At 47.0% G+C, this 15,429-nt stretch overlaps 2 protein-coding genes and 1 non-coding gene across 3 annotated transcripts; 2 read left to right on the top strand and 1 right to left on the bottom strand.

Moving 5' to 3' along the window:
• The first annotated feature begins 1,708 nt into the window (after nucleotides 1–1,708).
• Nucleotides 1,709–5,135, top strand: LOC105497943 (SNAP associated protein). Its single transcript, XM_011769499.2, has 4 exons — nucleotides 1,709–1,901; nucleotides 2,153–2,199; nucleotides 2,459–2,577; nucleotides 4,509–5,135. Exons 1-4 carry the CDS (start codon nucleotides 1,759–1,761, stop codon nucleotides 4,608–4,610), a joined length of 411 nt encoding a protein of 136 aa, XP_011767801.1. The 5' UTR covers nucleotides 1,709–1,758; the 3' UTR covers nucleotides 4,611–5,135.
• Nucleotides 5,136–5,336: 201 nt separating this feature from the next.
• Nucleotides 5,337–15,162, bottom strand: LOC105497944 (interleukin enhancer binding factor 2). Its single transcript, XM_071085163.1, has 14 exons — nucleotides 15,025–15,162; nucleotides 14,269–14,328; nucleotides 13,935–13,977; nucleotides 12,612–12,716; nucleotides 12,159–12,236; nucleotides 11,713–11,815; nucleotides 9,192–9,257; nucleotides 8,750–8,866; nucleotides 7,977–8,055; nucleotides 7,628–7,715; nucleotides 6,521–6,582; nucleotides 6,322–6,436; nucleotides 6,010–6,100; nucleotides 5,337–5,860 (listed from the first exon to the last, which is right to left on the bottom strand). The coding sequence occupies exons 1-14, from the start codon at nucleotides 15,027–15,029 to the stop codon at nucleotides 5,700–5,702; spliced, it is 1,173 nt and encodes a 390-aa protein (XP_070941264.1). The 5' UTR covers nucleotides 15,030–15,162; the 3' UTR covers nucleotides 5,337–5,699.
• Nucleotides 15,163–15,357: 195 nt separating this feature from the next.
• TRNAM-CAU (transfer RNA methionine (anticodon CAU)) lies at nucleotides 15,358–15,429 on the top strand. Its single transcript has one exon. It is a non-coding gene; the product is annotated as a tRNA-Met (tRNA).

Here is a 15,429-nt window from a genome sequence, read left to right as displayed (position 1 = left end):
GGGGGCAGGTGACTGTAGTCCCAGTTACTTAGGAGGCTGAGGCAGGAGGATGGCTTGAGCCCAGAAGTTTGAGGTTACAGTAAGCTATGATAGCATCACTGCACTCCAGCTTCAGCAACAGAGTGAGTACTTGTCTCTAAAAATGAAAGGAAAAAAGTGAACTAAGGAAACTTTAAAATTTATTTTTATTTTTTGAGACAGGGTCTCACCCTGTCACCCAGGCTGAAGTGCATGCAGTGCCACGATCTTGGCTCACTGTAGCCTTGACTTCCTGGGCTCAAGGTCCTCCTACTTCAGCCTCTCAAGTAGCGGGGACCATGGCTGTGAGCCACCATGCCTGGCTAATTTTTTATTTCCTGTAGAGACAGGGTCTCACTAGGTTTGTTGCCCAGACTGATCTTGAACTCCTGGGCTCAGGTGATCCTCCTGCCTCAGCCTCCCAAAGTGCTGGGATTACAGGAGTGAGCCACCATGCCCAGCCTGCATGTTTATATTATTCAACCTTAAAAAGGAATGACGGTGGCTCAAGCCTGTAATCCCAGCACTTTGGGAGGCCGAGACGGGCAGATCACGAGGTCAGGAGTTCGAGACCATCCTGGCTAACACGGTGAAACCCCGTCTCTACTAAAAAATACAAAAAACTAGCCGGGCGAGGTGGTGGGCGCCTGTAGTCCCGGCTACTCGGGAGGCTGAGGCAGGAGAATGGCGTAAAAACCCGGGAGGCGGAGCTTGCAGTGAGCTGAGATCCAGCCACTGCACTCCACCCTGGGCGACATAGCGAGACTCCGTCTCAAAAAAAAAAAAAAAAAAAAGGAATGAAATTTGGATACATGCAGTTTTGTACATATTTAATGCCATTAAAAATATACTCTTTAGAAATAGACCAGGCGTGGTGGCTTACGTCTGTAATCCCAACACTTTTGGAGGCTGAGGTGGGAGGACCACCTGAGCCCAGGAGTTCCAGACTAGTCTGGGCACCAAACATAGTGAGATCTCTTCTCTACAGAAAATAAAAAATTAATCAGGCATGGTGGCTAACACTTCTGGTCCCTGCTACTTGGAAGGCTGAAGTAGGAGGACCTCTTGACCCCTGGAGATGAAGGCCACAGTGAGCCAAGATCGTGACACTGCACTTCAGCCTAGGCAACAGAGACCCTGTCTTAAAAACAACCAACCACAAAAAACTCTTTAGAAACAGAAAACATTATTATGAATATAATGTGGTTTTCTCATAAAGTTTTTTTGTTTTTGGTTTGTTTTCGTTTGGTTTTTTTTTTTTTTTTTTTGAGGTGGAGTCTCTCTGTCGCCCAGACTGGAGTGCAGTGGCGCGATCTCGGCTCACTGCAACCTCTGCCTCCGGGGTTCAAGCGGTTCTCCTGTCTCAGCCTCCCAAGTAGCTGGGATTACAGGCACCTGCCACCACGCCCGACTATCTCATAAAGTTAACATGGGAAGGCTATGGACGACTGAAGTTATTCGTGTTTATTTTCACCTTTGGAGAAAACAAAAAGTATCCACTCCAAAAACTGGTTCCTTTCTACAACCCGACCTTTGAGGATTTTCAAGACCAGCCACAAGGCCTCTACTCCTGGGGCCTGGCCCTCCTCCCCGCCCGGCTCGCTCCAGACTCCATTTCCCAGAAACCCCAGTGCCTTGGTGGAGACAGCATTTTCCGTACGCCCCCTCGCGGGGCAGTGCGGCGCGGCTCCGGTTCCCGGCGGCCCTCGCGGCAGGTTCCGGGCGTCAGGACAGTTCGTGATGGCGGGGCCTGGTTCCGCCGCTGTGTCGGGGGCAGGGACACCGGTGGCGGGGCCCACAGGCCGCGACCTCTTCGCCGAAGGGCTGCTGGAGTTCCTGCGACCCGCTGTGCAGCAGCTCGATTCTCACGTGCACGCCGTCAGGTGCCCGGGAGGGAAGTTGGGGGCGGGACCTGTCTCTCTGGCTTTGTAGGGGCGGGGCCAAGAAAGTGTTCTAGCTGGGAGTGGGCATAAATTTAGGAAACTGATGCGAGGCGGGGAGGACAGGCGGAAGGCCGCAGGTGGAGGGTTCAGCGGAGGCTGGCTTCTTTGAGTACTTGGTAAATACGTAGGGGGAGTTCGTTTCCTGAGCTCCGGTAACTGCCTGACCGTGTAGGCCTTGTACCTCTTTGCAGAGAGAGCCAGGTAGAGCTCCGGGAACAAATTGACAACCTAGCCACAGGTGAGTGAGCATCCCTGTGTACCCGGAACCCTTCAGCCCACTTTCAGGACCTTAGGTTTTTGCCAACTCCTGGGCTGGGTTTCTATCGCTTGCTTCCAGGGCATCAGGGCTGCCAAAGGACTCCTCCTTTCAGGGATGTCTTAAATCTCTAATGGCTGTGGCCCGTTTGGGTGCAAGTGTTTTCCCTCCCGTTACCAGCCTGCTTTCCCTCAGAACAAGAGATGAGCCATTAGATCTTAGCTGCACCTTGCATCCCCAGAACTGTGCCGCATCAATGAGGATCAGAAGGTGGCCCTGGATCTTGACCCGTATGTTAAGAAGCTACTTAATGCCCGGCGACGCGTTGTCTTGGTCAACAACATTCTACAGAATGCTCAGGTAAAAGAATATCATACCTGTGATTCTTTGCCCTTTTTTGTAAGTCCTCAACACAGTGAAAGCCGCTGTAATTTTAAAACAGCGAAAAGGAAATTCACTTCTCTCAGTACTTGGAAAATACCTAGGAGAATTCGTCTTTTTCGCAGTATTCAGTTGCTGCCATTTACATTCTTTTGTGTGTGTATGTGTGTGTGTGATGATCTCCCTCTGTCACCCAGGCTGGAGTGCAGTGGCTCAATCTCAGCTCACTGCAACCTCTGCCTCCTGGGCTCAAGCAATTCTGCCTCAGCCTCCTAAGTAGCTAGGACTACAAGCGTGCACCACAACGCCCAGCTAATTTTTGTATTTTTTTCTAGAAGTAGGTAGGATTTTGCCATGTTGCCCAGGCTGGTCTGGAACTCCTGGGCTCAAGTGAGCTTTCCACCTCGGCCACCCGAAGTGCTGGGACTACAGGAGTGAGCCGCCACACCTGGCTATTTATTTTTATGAGACAAGATCTGTCACCCAGGATGGAGTGCAGTGATATGATCACGGCTCACTGCAGCCTCTACCTCCCAGGTTCAAGCCATCCACCCACCTCAGCCTCCTGAGTAGTTGGGACTACAGGCATGCACCCCCATGTCCAGCTAATTTTTGTATTTTTTTCTAGAAACAGGGTTTCACCATGTTACCCAGGCCAGTCTGAAACTCCTGCACACAAGTGATCCACCTGCCTGGGCCTCCCAAAACTCTGGGATTACAGGTGCGAGCCACTGAACCCGGCCTGCCTGGCCTTTTTTCTTTTTTTTTTTTTTTTTTTTTTTTTTTTTTGAGACGGAGTCTTGCTCTGCCGCCCAGGCTGGAGTGCAGTGGCCGGATCTCAGCTCACTGCAAGCTCCGCCTCCCGGGTTCCCGCCATTCTCCTGCCTCAGCCTCCCGAGTAGCTGGGACTACAGGCGCCGCCACCACGCCCGGCTAGTTTTTTGTATTTTTTAGTAGAGACGGGGTTTCACCGTGTTAGCCAGGATGGTCTCGATCTCCTGACCTCGTGATCCGCCCGTCTCGGCCTCCCAAAGTGCTGGGACCACAGGCTTGAGCCACCGCGCCCGGCCTTCTTTTTTTTTTTAATAAAAAGACAGGATTGGCCAGGTGAGGTGGCTCATGCCTGTAATCCCAGCACTTTGGGAGGCCGAGGCGGGCAGATCACCTGAGGTCGGGAGTTTGAGACCAGCCTGACCAACATGGAGAAACCCCGTCTCTACTGAAAATACAAAATTAGCTGGGTGTGGTAGCACATGCCTGTAATCCCAGCTACCAGGGAGGCTGAGGCAGGAGAATCACTTGAACATGGGGGACGGAGGTTGTGGTGAGCTGAGATCGCACCATTGTACTTCAACCTGGGCAACAAAAGCAAAACTCCGTATCAAAAAAAAAGGATCTTAGTATGGTGCCCAGGCTGGTTTCGAACTCCTGGGCTCAAGTGATCTTCCTGCCACTTCCTCCTAAAGTGCTGGGATAGACATGAGCACCATGCCTGGACTATTTTTTTTTTGAGACGGAGTTCTCCCTGTCACCCAGACTGGAGTGCAGTGGCCAGTGGCGCGATCTCAACTCACTGCAACCTCCACCTCCCAGTTTCATGCAATTCTCCTGCCTTAGATTATAAGCACCTGCCACCATGCCCAGCTCATTTTTTTATATTTTTAATAGAGACAGGTTTTACCATATTGGTCAGGCTGGTCTTGAACTCCTGACCTCAGGTAATCCACCCGCCTCAGCCTCCCAAAGTGTTGGGATTACAGGTGAGCCACCATGCCCCACCTACATTCTTATATATGCTTTAGAAGACTGACTTTGAGGTAGACCAAGCCCGATATTTTTCAGCACCTTGTTCACTTATACTCTAAAGCCTTTCACAGTGGTTAAGATTCCAAACCTCCCTTGTCTTGCAGGAACGACTGAGGCGGCTAAACCACAGTGTTGCCAAGGAAACAGCCCGCAGGAGAGCAATGCTGGATTCGGGAATTTACCCCCCTGGCTCCCCAAGCAAATAACAGATGAGCCTATGGACTCAGTAGTGCAAGTACTGTTCTCAGCTGCCTTGTTTCGACAGACATGCAAAGATCCTAGGAGACAGTCCCCTTAGACCTTCAGACATTTAAAAAGGCAGCTGTATGGGTTGTTTGAAGCACTTTGTCTTACTCATTTATGTAGGGGCCCCAGGAAAGCTACACACAGCCAGAATGAGGTTCCCAAAGGACTTAAGTTAATTATGGCTCTTGCTTCCTTTCACAAATGAGCAGAGGCCTCTACTTTTTTTTAACCTGCATACTTGAGGCTTACCTTCTTCAGGCCTAGTTAACCAGAGGGGCTTCCTTTGTTACATGCCTAGTTACATGGGCCTGGGCAGCATGTCCTCTACCTGTGACTTCTCATTTTCCTGTTTACACTGGGGATTTGGAGAGGGCAGGCAAAGTCAAAGTGAATGACCTCTGTCCACCCAGTTTTTTATTGCACTGGCTTCAATACAGTAGCAGTATTGATAGAATCATTTTATTCAATAAATACTTAAAACGGTATTCTAGTTTACTCTGGTATATGGAAAGGTTCTAGGAGTTTGTACTTTAATTCAAAGACAGCTTCAAATTGTGATCTGAGTATTTACAATTAAAAGACTCAAATACTATTTTCAACGCAAGAGTATACAAAGCAAAAAGCAGCAAAAAAGGTTGCCACATGCAAAAAAACAAACCCAAAAAACCAACCAAAAGGCCAAGAGCCCTACTAGGAAGTACTTTAATAGTTTTTCTTAGAAAAAAAAAATTCCAGACACTTAACATTTCACAACATTTCAACAGAAAAGTATTAATTGAGAGAGGGGTTTTCAGGAGTTGGGGATTCTAGAATATTAGGAAGAAATGTTGGTATCCTCCTTCATTATAGATGGATGGCATAGGTCACAAATGGGAGTCTGGCAGCAAAGCCAATATCAAAACCCAGTGGAATGACACTTCTGTGGAGTTTACTTTTCTTCCTGCTATCTTCCCTATCCCACGGAAATGTCTGCCACCATGTAAAGCCCAGTAGCAGGGAGCTTAGGCTCCAGTCTTCCCCCTTGGGTAGGAAAAGGAGTGAAGGGAACATCACTCCTGAGTTTCCATGCTTTCTTCTTCCTCTCCTTGAGGTGGTTCTTCTGTATTCTCCTCTTCTTCCTCTCCTTCCTTCTTCTCTGGTGGCTTCTCATAAGCCTTTTCTGAAGGTGTTACTATCACTCCATCCCAGGTAGATATTTCAGAAGCAAGATCTAGGAAAGAGAAAAAGGTGATTTAGACAAGTAGCCCAGCATAAAAGACATTATTTACACTGTGGAAATATTAAAGACATTTAAATAGTGTACAGCTTCTTTGTAGACCAGATTACAATACAAAACCCCGACCCACAGTAGTCACTCACAGCTGGCATCACCCTCCTGGCCAAGGATCTTCCTAAAGCCACCATGTGAGAGGATTCGGACGAGAGTCTGAGCTGTGTAACAGACCATGTCCTGAAGGAGAGCAAAGTGAGAGTAAGTTAGCAAGGAAAATCAAAAGACTTTGAGTAATACCCTTGTGAAAACAGAGATTAAGACAATTTTTTAAATCTCAGGAACAAAGTATTTCAGAATCCCCCAATTCCTGACCCCTAAAGACCATATTCCACTTCGCCAGCTGACTAGGAGTATTCAAGAATGGGGTAAAACAACTCAGTTCGTATCTGTCCCAATACCTGCTGTTCTAGGGTCATGACTGTGTGTACTCTGAAGTTGCCACTCTCACAGGGGTCAGTGATACCCACTGAACCTGGCAGGAACAGTCCTGCAGCCAGAATCTGCAAGCAGCGTCTAGAACACAGGGAAGTATGAGGTATTAAAAGAATGCACAAAATAGCTTAAAACCAACCCTAAACCCAAAGAAGCATGCTGTACCTGTATGCAACGTTTAGGGCCAAAGGCTGTCTGGTGGGGTTGTTCATCACAGCATAATGGCCCTGGAAAATAATAAATCCAGTAGGTGTGCCATCAAAATGGCAATTCTGATAACTAGAACTGTAGCCTCACTTTGTCACCCAGGCTGGAGTGCAGTGGCACAATCATAGTTCACTGTAACCTCAAACTCCTGGGCTCAAGCAACCCTCCTGCCTCAGCCTCCTGAGAAGCTAGGACTATAAGTACAAGCCACTACAACTGGATATATATATATAGTTTTTTTTTTTTTTCCTGGTAGAGACAGTCTCACTATTTTGCCCAGGCTGGTCTCAAACTCCTGGCTTCAAGTGATCCTCTGGCCTCAGCCTCCCAAAGTGCTGGGATTACAGGCATCAAACTAAAACCTTAAATCATCATGAGGAAAACTGGTTATTAAGGTCTAAGCCTAGCCAAAATTTTCATGTTGTTCAGAAGCAATTCTGAAATGGCTGCTCACTCATTTCTCTCTACTGCCATGATGAAATGGTAGCAGTCATGAGAAGAAAACAGGACACTATAACTCAGTAACTACTCATTTAATTGAATATACCAAAAAAAAAAAAAAAACTTTGAATTTTTTCTTTTTTTTTAAACAAATGTCTCTGAGTCATGTAAATGTTGAATTTTTTTTTTTTTTTTTTTTTTTTTTTGAGACGGAGTCTCACGCTGTTGCCCAGGCTGGAGTGCAGTGGTGCGATCTCGGCTCACTGCAAGCTCCGCCTCCCGGGTTCCTGCCGTTCTCCTGCCTCAGCCTCCTGAGTAGCTGGGACTACAGGCGCCCGCCACCGCGCCCAGCTAATTTTTTGTATTTTTAGTAGAGACGGGGTTTCACTGTGGTCTCGATCTCCTGACCTTGTGATCCGCCCGCCTCGGCCTCCCAAAGTGCTGGGATTACAGGCTTGAGCCACCGCGCCCGGCCGTAACTGTTGAATTTTTATTGGATTACTTGTCTACCAATAAAATTTCTTTTAAGCTTCACCAAATTTCAGACTCTGGTGAATTTCAGAGTTACTACTACTACTAGTAAATAAGGATGAGGAGGAACTCCAATTGTCCATCTTTACTTACTAGTAGGTCAAGGATCCAGGGTGTGAGGGGCTCAAAGCCAGGAAAACGAATCCTCAAGTCCTTCAGTAGTCTGATGAGAACTTTAACTCTGAAAGTAATAGTGACCCAAACATTAAAATCAATACCATCATGTATTTCCACGCCTAAGGTAGAATTGAAGCTGACTATGCTGTTTACAGAACTATACGCTCTCTGCTTTCTCTAAATCTTAACTTGCTTAAGGTAAAAATAAAAATCCAGAAAAAAAGTCACAGGCAAAATAGTTCTGTCAGAGGAAGTATGGGGGTATCCTGCTATTCACTGAAATTAAAAAGTTTATCTTAATCCAAATGGTCAGGGAGGGACTCACGTGGACTGAGAAGCATTTTCCTCGAACCAGCGGGCATGTCGGATGGCTGCTAAGGCACTCTGCAATACCTTGATATCCACTAAAAAGACAAGCATGATAGGCCAGGATGAAACATTTTCATTAAACAAGCTACTCATTACCACTGCTACAGTCTAGGCTGGAGTGCAGTGGCGCGATCTCAGCTCACTGCAACCTCCGCCTCCGGGGTTCAAGTGATTCCCCTGCCTCAGCCTCCTGAGTAGCTGGGATTACAGCTACTCATGCCCCACTAATTTTTGCATTTTAGTAGAGACGGGGTTTCACCATGTTGGCCAGGATGGTCTCCAACTCCTGACCTCAGGTGATCTGCCTGCCTCAGCCTCCCAAAGTGCTGGGATTACAGGCGTGAGCCACTGCGCCTAACCAACTTTGCAATTCTTTAAGCCACCCCGTGTTTCTCATATCAGCAAATCACTTGTCTAAAAATCACTAGAAGCAGGCAAGAGCGATGATTTTCTCCAAAAGCCTATCCCCCTCCATAAATATTTTTTCGGTCCTTTTTAAGTCCTCCAAATGCTTTCTTGGTCACCCCATCTGAAAATTCCACTGGCAAGCTGATAAAAAAACTATTTCCAGATTACAGAGGGAGAGAGCAAAGCTCAGAATAAACCTAAGTTCTTCAATTCCCAGAAAGCTGCATGTGGAATAGCAACAAGCTAAGTAAACTAAACAGCAACAATACCATGTTTTGAATATCCCCTAAATTTTCCAGCAATGGAAAAAAAAGAACTAACAATGGAGTTCTGGGTCCAGTTTTCGAAGATTGGGTGGCACTGTTGTAATGAGAATCTTCACTGTAGCATCAGAAGAACTGATTTCAAAGCCAGTTTCGTTGGTCAGCATGGTTAAAACTGAAAAAACAGAATAAACAAAAACTGTAACTCACATTTCCATTAGATGACCAAAGTTAAATCCAGGGTGCGGGGGAACAGGTGGATTTTAAAAACAGCACAAAGTCCAGAATGAGAATTTAGAATACAGAGCTTTAGAAGGGAGATCAAACAGATCTCCCTTGAACACCTTGAACACCTGAAGCCCCTGCCAAAAACTCCCACAACATAAAACTCTGCATTTACTCTTCCATCTGGTCTGACCTGATTTTGTTGAAAGTGTACTTACAATTACAAGACCTGGTTCCTATGGCTACTAAATACATAATCAGCAACAAATGCAAACCTTCAGAAGGATCCTGTGCTCTTAGGCTTTCCACAACTTTGTTCCCCAGGGCAGCAACAGCTTCCACTAATTGACAAAAAAGGACATAATGTTGTAATAATTTATTTATCTAGACTTTCTATATATCTCTAAGCTACTTTGCACTCTCATTTCTGTCCCATATCCAAGGCTGAAGCAAGGGTAAATAATAGAATAAATACTTTTATAAGAGGAAGCCAAGGCCTGGACAGAAAAATTGTAAGACTCAGGCAACAGGACCCCTCCTGTACTCATATCCTCTTTCTACAGCAAGGTTTTTTAGGTCAGTGGCACTAAAAACATTTTGGGCTAGATAAATCTTTGGGGTGATGGGGATGTAGGATGTTTTAACAGCATCCATGGCCTCTATCCTTTTTCTTTTTTTGAGAAAGGGTGTCACTCTGTCACCCAGGCTGCAGTGCAGTGGCACAATCACAGCTCACTGTAGCCTCAGTCTCCCGGGCTCAAGCAATCCTCTCACCTCAGGATGCCGCTTTTTTTTCTTTGTTTTTTTTTGAGACAGGGCCTCACTCTTGTCACCCGAGCTGAAGTGCACTGGCACTATCTCTGCTAACTCCAACCTCTGCCTCCCAGGTTCAAGCAACTCTCCTGCCTCAGCCTCCCAAGTAGCAGGGATTACAGACGCCCACCATCACGCCTGGCTAATTTTTTTTTTTTTTTTTTGAGACGGAGTCTCGCTGTGTCGCCCAGGCTGGAGTGCAGTGGCCGGATCTCAGCTCACTGCAAGCTCTGCCTCCCGGGTTTTTACGCCATTCTCCTGCCTCAGCCTCCCGAGTAGCCAGGACTACAGGCGCCCGCCACCTCGCCCGGCTAGTTTTTTGTATTTTTTAGTAGAGATGGGGTTTCACCGTGTTAGCCAGGATGGTCTCGAACTCCTGACCTCGTGATCCACCCGTCTCGGCCTCCCAAAGTGCTGGGATTACAGGCTTGAGCCACCGCGCCCGGCCTGGCTAATTTTTATATTTTTGGTAGAGACGGGGTTTTGCCATGTTGGCCAGGCTGGTCTTGAACTCCAGGCCTCGGCCTCCCAAAGTGTTGGGATTACAGGCATGAGCCACTGCACCCGGCCCCACCTCAGGCTTCTGAGTAGCTGGGACCAAAGCATGCACGGCCATGCCCAGCTAATTTTTTTCTTTTTGCAGCTACAGGGTCTCTCTATGTTACACAGGCTGGTCAAACTCCTGAGGTCAAGTGATCCTCTTGCCTCAGCCTCCCAAAGTGCTGGGAATACAGCCACCACACCTGGCTTCCACCATTTTTTGATGCCAGTAGCACCCCCTTGTTTTAACAATCAATAGTACCTCCAGATACTGCCAGATATCCCCTGGGTGGCAAATTACCTCCAGTTGAGAAACATGGCTCTACAGTAACCTGCTATACATTCTTTCAGACACACACACTTCAGCGTTTGTCCCTTATCACTCATTAAAAAACATTTGTCAGGCAGGGTGCAGTAGCTCACGCCTGTAATCCCAGCACTTTGGGAGGCCAAGGCAGGTGGATTACCTGAGGTCAGAAGTTTGAGACCAGACTGGCCAACATGGTGAAACCCCGTCTCTACTACAAATAGAAAAATTAGCCGGGAGTGGTGGCACATGCTTGTAATCCCAGCTACTCGGAAGGCCAAGGCAGAACAGCTAGAACCCAGGAGGGGAGGTTGCAGTGAACCAAGATCACGCCATTGCACTCCAGCCAGGGCAACAGAGAGAGATCCGTCTCAAAAACAAAAACAAAAACAAAAACTAAAAACATTTGTCTTATAAACATCCTTTCGTGAGGCCAGGCGCGGTGGCTCAAGCCTGTAATCCCAGCACTTTGGGAGGCTGAGACGGGCGGATCACGAGGTCAGGAGATCGAGACCATCCTGGCTAACACAGTGAAACCCCATCTCTACTAAAAAAATACGAAAACTAGCCAGGCGAGGTGGCGGATGCCTGTAGTCCAAGCTACTCAGGAGGCTGAGGCAGGAGAATGGCGTGAACCCGGGAGGCGGAGCTTGCAGTGAGCTGAGATCTGGCCACTGCACTCCAGCCTGGGCGACAGAGCGAGACTCCGTCTCAAAAAATAAATAAATAAATAAACATCCTTTCGCACAAGAAATTTGAGCTTTCAAGATCCCTAAGGGCTGGGCACGGTGGCTCACGCCTGCAATCCCAGCACTTTGGGAGGCTGAGGTGGGCAGATTGCTTGAGCTCAGGAGTTTGAGACCAGTCCGGGCAACATGGTGAAACCCTGTACCTACAAAAAATTAAAAAATTAGCTGGGTGTGGTGGCACACATCTGTAGTCCCAGCTACTCGGGAGGCTAAGGCAGGAAGATCACTTGCTGTAGTGGAGGTCAAGGCTGCAGTGAGCCACAATGGCACCACTGCACTCCAGCCTGGCCAACAGAGTGAGAATCTGTCTCAAAACAAAAAAAGATCCCTAAGCCCCTAATCCAAGTGCTATGTTCTGTTCCCATGACCAGAAACAGGCACACTCACATGTTGGCAGGATCTTAAGTATCACCACCAGGTCAGCCACATTGTGTCCTGTAGTCATTGTCCCCTTTTTATAGGATCCCACCTGTCGAACTTCTTCAATTTGCTATTGGAAAAAGGATTTCGGGGGAAAAACAATTTAGAAGAAAAAAAGGTGCCTAAGTCCTCCCAGAACTGTTACAACATAGCCACCTGTTACCCAAATTAGGAAGTAGCAGAGGTGAAATCACCCCCAGAACCACCACATGAAAGCCTGATACATCACAGATAGCATAACAGTGATACAAGTCTTGTCCCCAAGATCAGTACTACAAAGAAATCCCACTGTACGTTCTCATTTTAAGCTTGGCTTTGGATAATAGACAACTGAAAATTAAAAGTCAGGAGCCAAGGAAATTTCCACACTACCAAAGGTGCCCTTTCCTAAAACTAAATCATCAAAAACTCACCACTTCAAATGTCCCTGGAGCCACAATCAGATTATCAATCACATTGTTTATTTTTGTCACCAGAGAAAGGATAGATGCCTGAAAAACAGCATGAAACAATACTCGAAGATGAAAAATTAGAAGCAACTTCTCAGAGTTTGAGTATTTTCTCCTAATCCCTTCCATACGAGCTGACTCAATACTGACCTAGGACTTTAAAAACACTTCATTCTGGCCTTGAATATATGGAAAGAGAACAACTCTTTGTCCCCAATAAAAATAAGAATGCATATGTAATTTGTTTATATATCCACCTGGCTATCTCCACCCACAATGAGAAATAAGGAGAACAATTAAACCCTCTGTGGATTTCAGGCTCTGTTAACACCATTCTTAACCTTACCAACAGTTACTCTTTACCAATACTTTTACCTGCTTTAGAGACATTTCTGGAAGACAGCCAAAAGAACATACCTGTTCAGCAGAATTAGGAGCCAGGTCCTGATTCCTCTTCAGCAAGGCCTCACTGAAGGAAGTTTCATCAGGTGCTGGCTTGACCCGGGGGAAGGCCATTTCACACTAAACCAGAAGTAAACAACTACATTCTATTTGCCGAAAATAATATACAGGAGAGATTGTTTTTTCTATTACTACGACAGAAAAAGGTTAAAAATAGAAAATTCTACACTTGTTTTTACTCCTTAATTTGTTCAATTAGCTGGGCATGGTGGCTCACGCCTGTAATCCCAGCTGAGGTGGGAGAATCCCTTGAACACAGGAAGCGAGGCTGCAGTGAGCCAAGATCGTGCCACTGCACTCCAGCCTGGGCAACACAGTAAGACCCTGCCTCAAAAAAAAAAAAAAAAAAAATTTGTTCAAAGGCCAGGCATGGTGGGTCACGCCTGTAATCCCGGCACCTTGGGAGGCCGAGGTGGGCAGATCGCTTGAGGTCAGGAGTTCAAGATCAGCCTGGGCAACATGGTGAAACCCCGTCTCTACTAGATACCCAAAAAATAGCTGGGCATGGCGCCTATAATACCAACTACTTGGGAGGCTGAGGCAGGAGAACTGTTTGAACCTGGGAGGCAGAGGTCCTGATTCCTCTGCCTCCCGGGTTCAGTGCAGTGAGCCAAGATTGCACCACTGCACTCCAGCCTGGGTGACGGAGTGAGACTCTGTCTCAAAAAAAAAAAGAAAAAATGTTCAAACAAGGATACAAGCTGGAATAGCCATAATTTAAGCTATCACTATCTTTATAGTAACAAATTAGCCATAGATACGATTACTTGTTCAGAACAAAGATTATAATCATGTTTAATGCCAACAGTAGTCAAGGAATTATTCTCCCCACCATGCTTACACTGTTTCTGTAGGTAAAGCAACACACAGTTGACTCAAAACCCCAAGTCTTTTCAAAAATCACTTTCCCCCTCATTTCAATCACCATTTTTTTTTTTTTTTTTTGGTAGTGGTGCCATCTCAGTTCACGCAACCTCCGCCTCCCGGGTTCAAGCGATTCTCCTGCTTCAGCCTCCCAAGTAGCTGGGATTACAGGCACACGCCCAACCAACTTTTTTATTTTTACTAGAGATGGGGTTTCACCATATTGGCCAGGATGGTCTCAAACTCCTGACATCAGGTGATCCATCCGCCTCGGCCTCCCAAAGTGCTGAGATTACAGGTGTGAGGCACTGTGCCTGCCCTCTTCAACCACTATCTAACTTCATTAACTGGGAGATACTAGGCTCCATTTCAAGAATGGCCAGAAATTGTGTATTATTAACCCAAGGTACTCACCAAATAGAAGTCAAATGGGATATGTGGTACAAAGGGCCTGAACCTAAAACATGAAAAACAGCCAAATTATTCCCTATGTAGGAATCAAGTGAGATTTAAATAACACACCAACAATTTTGAAAACATGTCAGACCTCAGAATGAGTGACAAAGTCTCTGGGGAGGGAGAGAATCATTCTTAGCATAGTGGGGCCAAATTCATTTAGCAGGAGTGCGGAAAAGACCACAGTTGGCTCTCACAAAACCAAGTGACATTAGTCTATTCCAAAACTCCTATTTAGATGACAAGCAGAAACTAACAACTAAGTGCAGAGATGCTAAAAGCTGGCACTCACCCTCCTCCTGGGCCTCCTCTGGAACCAAAGCGCCCACCACGACCACGGCCTCTGTCACCCCTAGAAATGCAGATTTTATTTTGATCTCATTGAAGGAATACCCACCGGCCATATCATTTTAAGTTGGCTACTTTCATCCCTCGGAACCTCCCAACGGTAGGCAAGAGACCCCACTCACACACTTCTCCCCATTCCAAATGGTGCCCAGTTACACCCCCATAACCTCCTCATTCTGGATAAGTTAATCACAACCCCCCATCAAGTAATGATGGGGCTCAGACAGTGAGCCCTACACGAAATAACCCATAATCCTGGGCCACACGAATCCTAATACTTCGGAAGCTAAAGATTGCTCATTTCTTCATTAACGTACACATTTATCGGGCATGTCCTATATGTCAAGCCCTTCGCACTGAGGATGAATGCGGCTCGCTCCAGCATTCTCAGCCCGGATGACGGGGGCGGAGGGAAGGTGGGGAGCTCCTCCGGGGACTTGAGGACACCTCCTCATCGCAACCCTTCAGAGAGAGGTGTCGAACCCGCCTCCCCACTCCTGGGCCCCAACCCCATCCCGGGCCCAAGTTTCCCCGCCTCTACCGGCCTCACTTTCTCCCACTCTCCTAGACCAGGAGTTCTCAGGTTTTTGGCCAGCTCCCGGATACATGGTCCTTTTAGGTACTCCGACTTCTTTCGACCCACGTTCCCAAAGTTTTCCGTCGAATACCTGAAACCTTTCGACCACTTCGACCCCCTTACCTCATGGCGCCTTAAAACACGAACAATGGAGGCCGCACCAACCGCCCCTTTCCTCTGAGGAGCAGACAACTGAAGAGGCGTCTTGCCGGCGTGTCCCAATAAAACCCGGCGTGATTGGCTCCCGCCTTACCCCATCGCTTATGCCTATTGGCTTACTTTGTCAAACCGGGCTTATGAACCAATAAAAAACGCCTACTGTGTCAGGAACTAGCCAATAAGAACTGGTTCTATAGTAATGACGAATTTTTGATCAGACATTAGGTGGCACTGAAGAAGTCAGGACAACGACTACGTGGTCTTCTATAATAGTTATGAGAACATTGGCTCTCAGATAGCAGAGTGGCGCAGCGGAAGCGTGCTGGGCCCATAACCCAGAGGTCGATGGATCGAAACCATCCTCTGCTA

Source organism: Macaca nemestrina, chromosome 1, assembly GCF_043159975.1.
Source record: "Macaca nemestrina isolate mMacNem1 chromosome 1, mMacNem.hap1, whole genome shotgun sequence".
NCBI lineage: Eukaryota > Metazoa > Chordata > Mammalia > Primates > Cercopithecidae > Macaca > Macaca nemestrina.
Note: the sequence above shows the minus strand (reverse complement) of the source record. Positions and strands in the feature narration are given on the sequence as shown.

What these genes read in the sequence shown, in the direction of transcription:
- LOC105497943 (XM_011769499.2), top strand. Translation starts at nt 1,759, where the DNA reads ATGGCGGGGCCTGGTTCCGCCGCTGTGTCGGGGGCAGGGACACCGGTG. An exon ending in TCTCACGTGCACGCCGTCAG is followed by an intron (nt 1,902 to 2,152) that starts GTGCCCGGGAGG and finishes ACCTCTTTGCAG; the next exon opens with AGAGAGCCAGGTAGAGCTCC. An exon ending in AATTGACAACCTAGCCACAG is followed by an intron (nt 2,200 to 2,458) that starts GTGAGTGAGCAT and finishes TTGCATCCCCAG; the next exon opens with AACTGTGCCGCATCAATGAG.
- LOC105497944 (XM_071085163.1), bottom strand. An exon ending in ACTTAAGATCCTGCCAACAT is followed by an intron (nt 9,258 to 11,712) that starts GTGAGTGTGCCT and finishes TTTGTCAATTAG; the next exon opens with TGGAAGCTGTTGCTGCCCTG. An exon ending in TCATGACCCTAGAACAGCAG is followed by an intron (nt 6,101 to 6,321) that starts GTATTGGGACAG and finishes GCTCTCCTTCAG; the next exon opens with GACATGGTCTGTTACACAGC.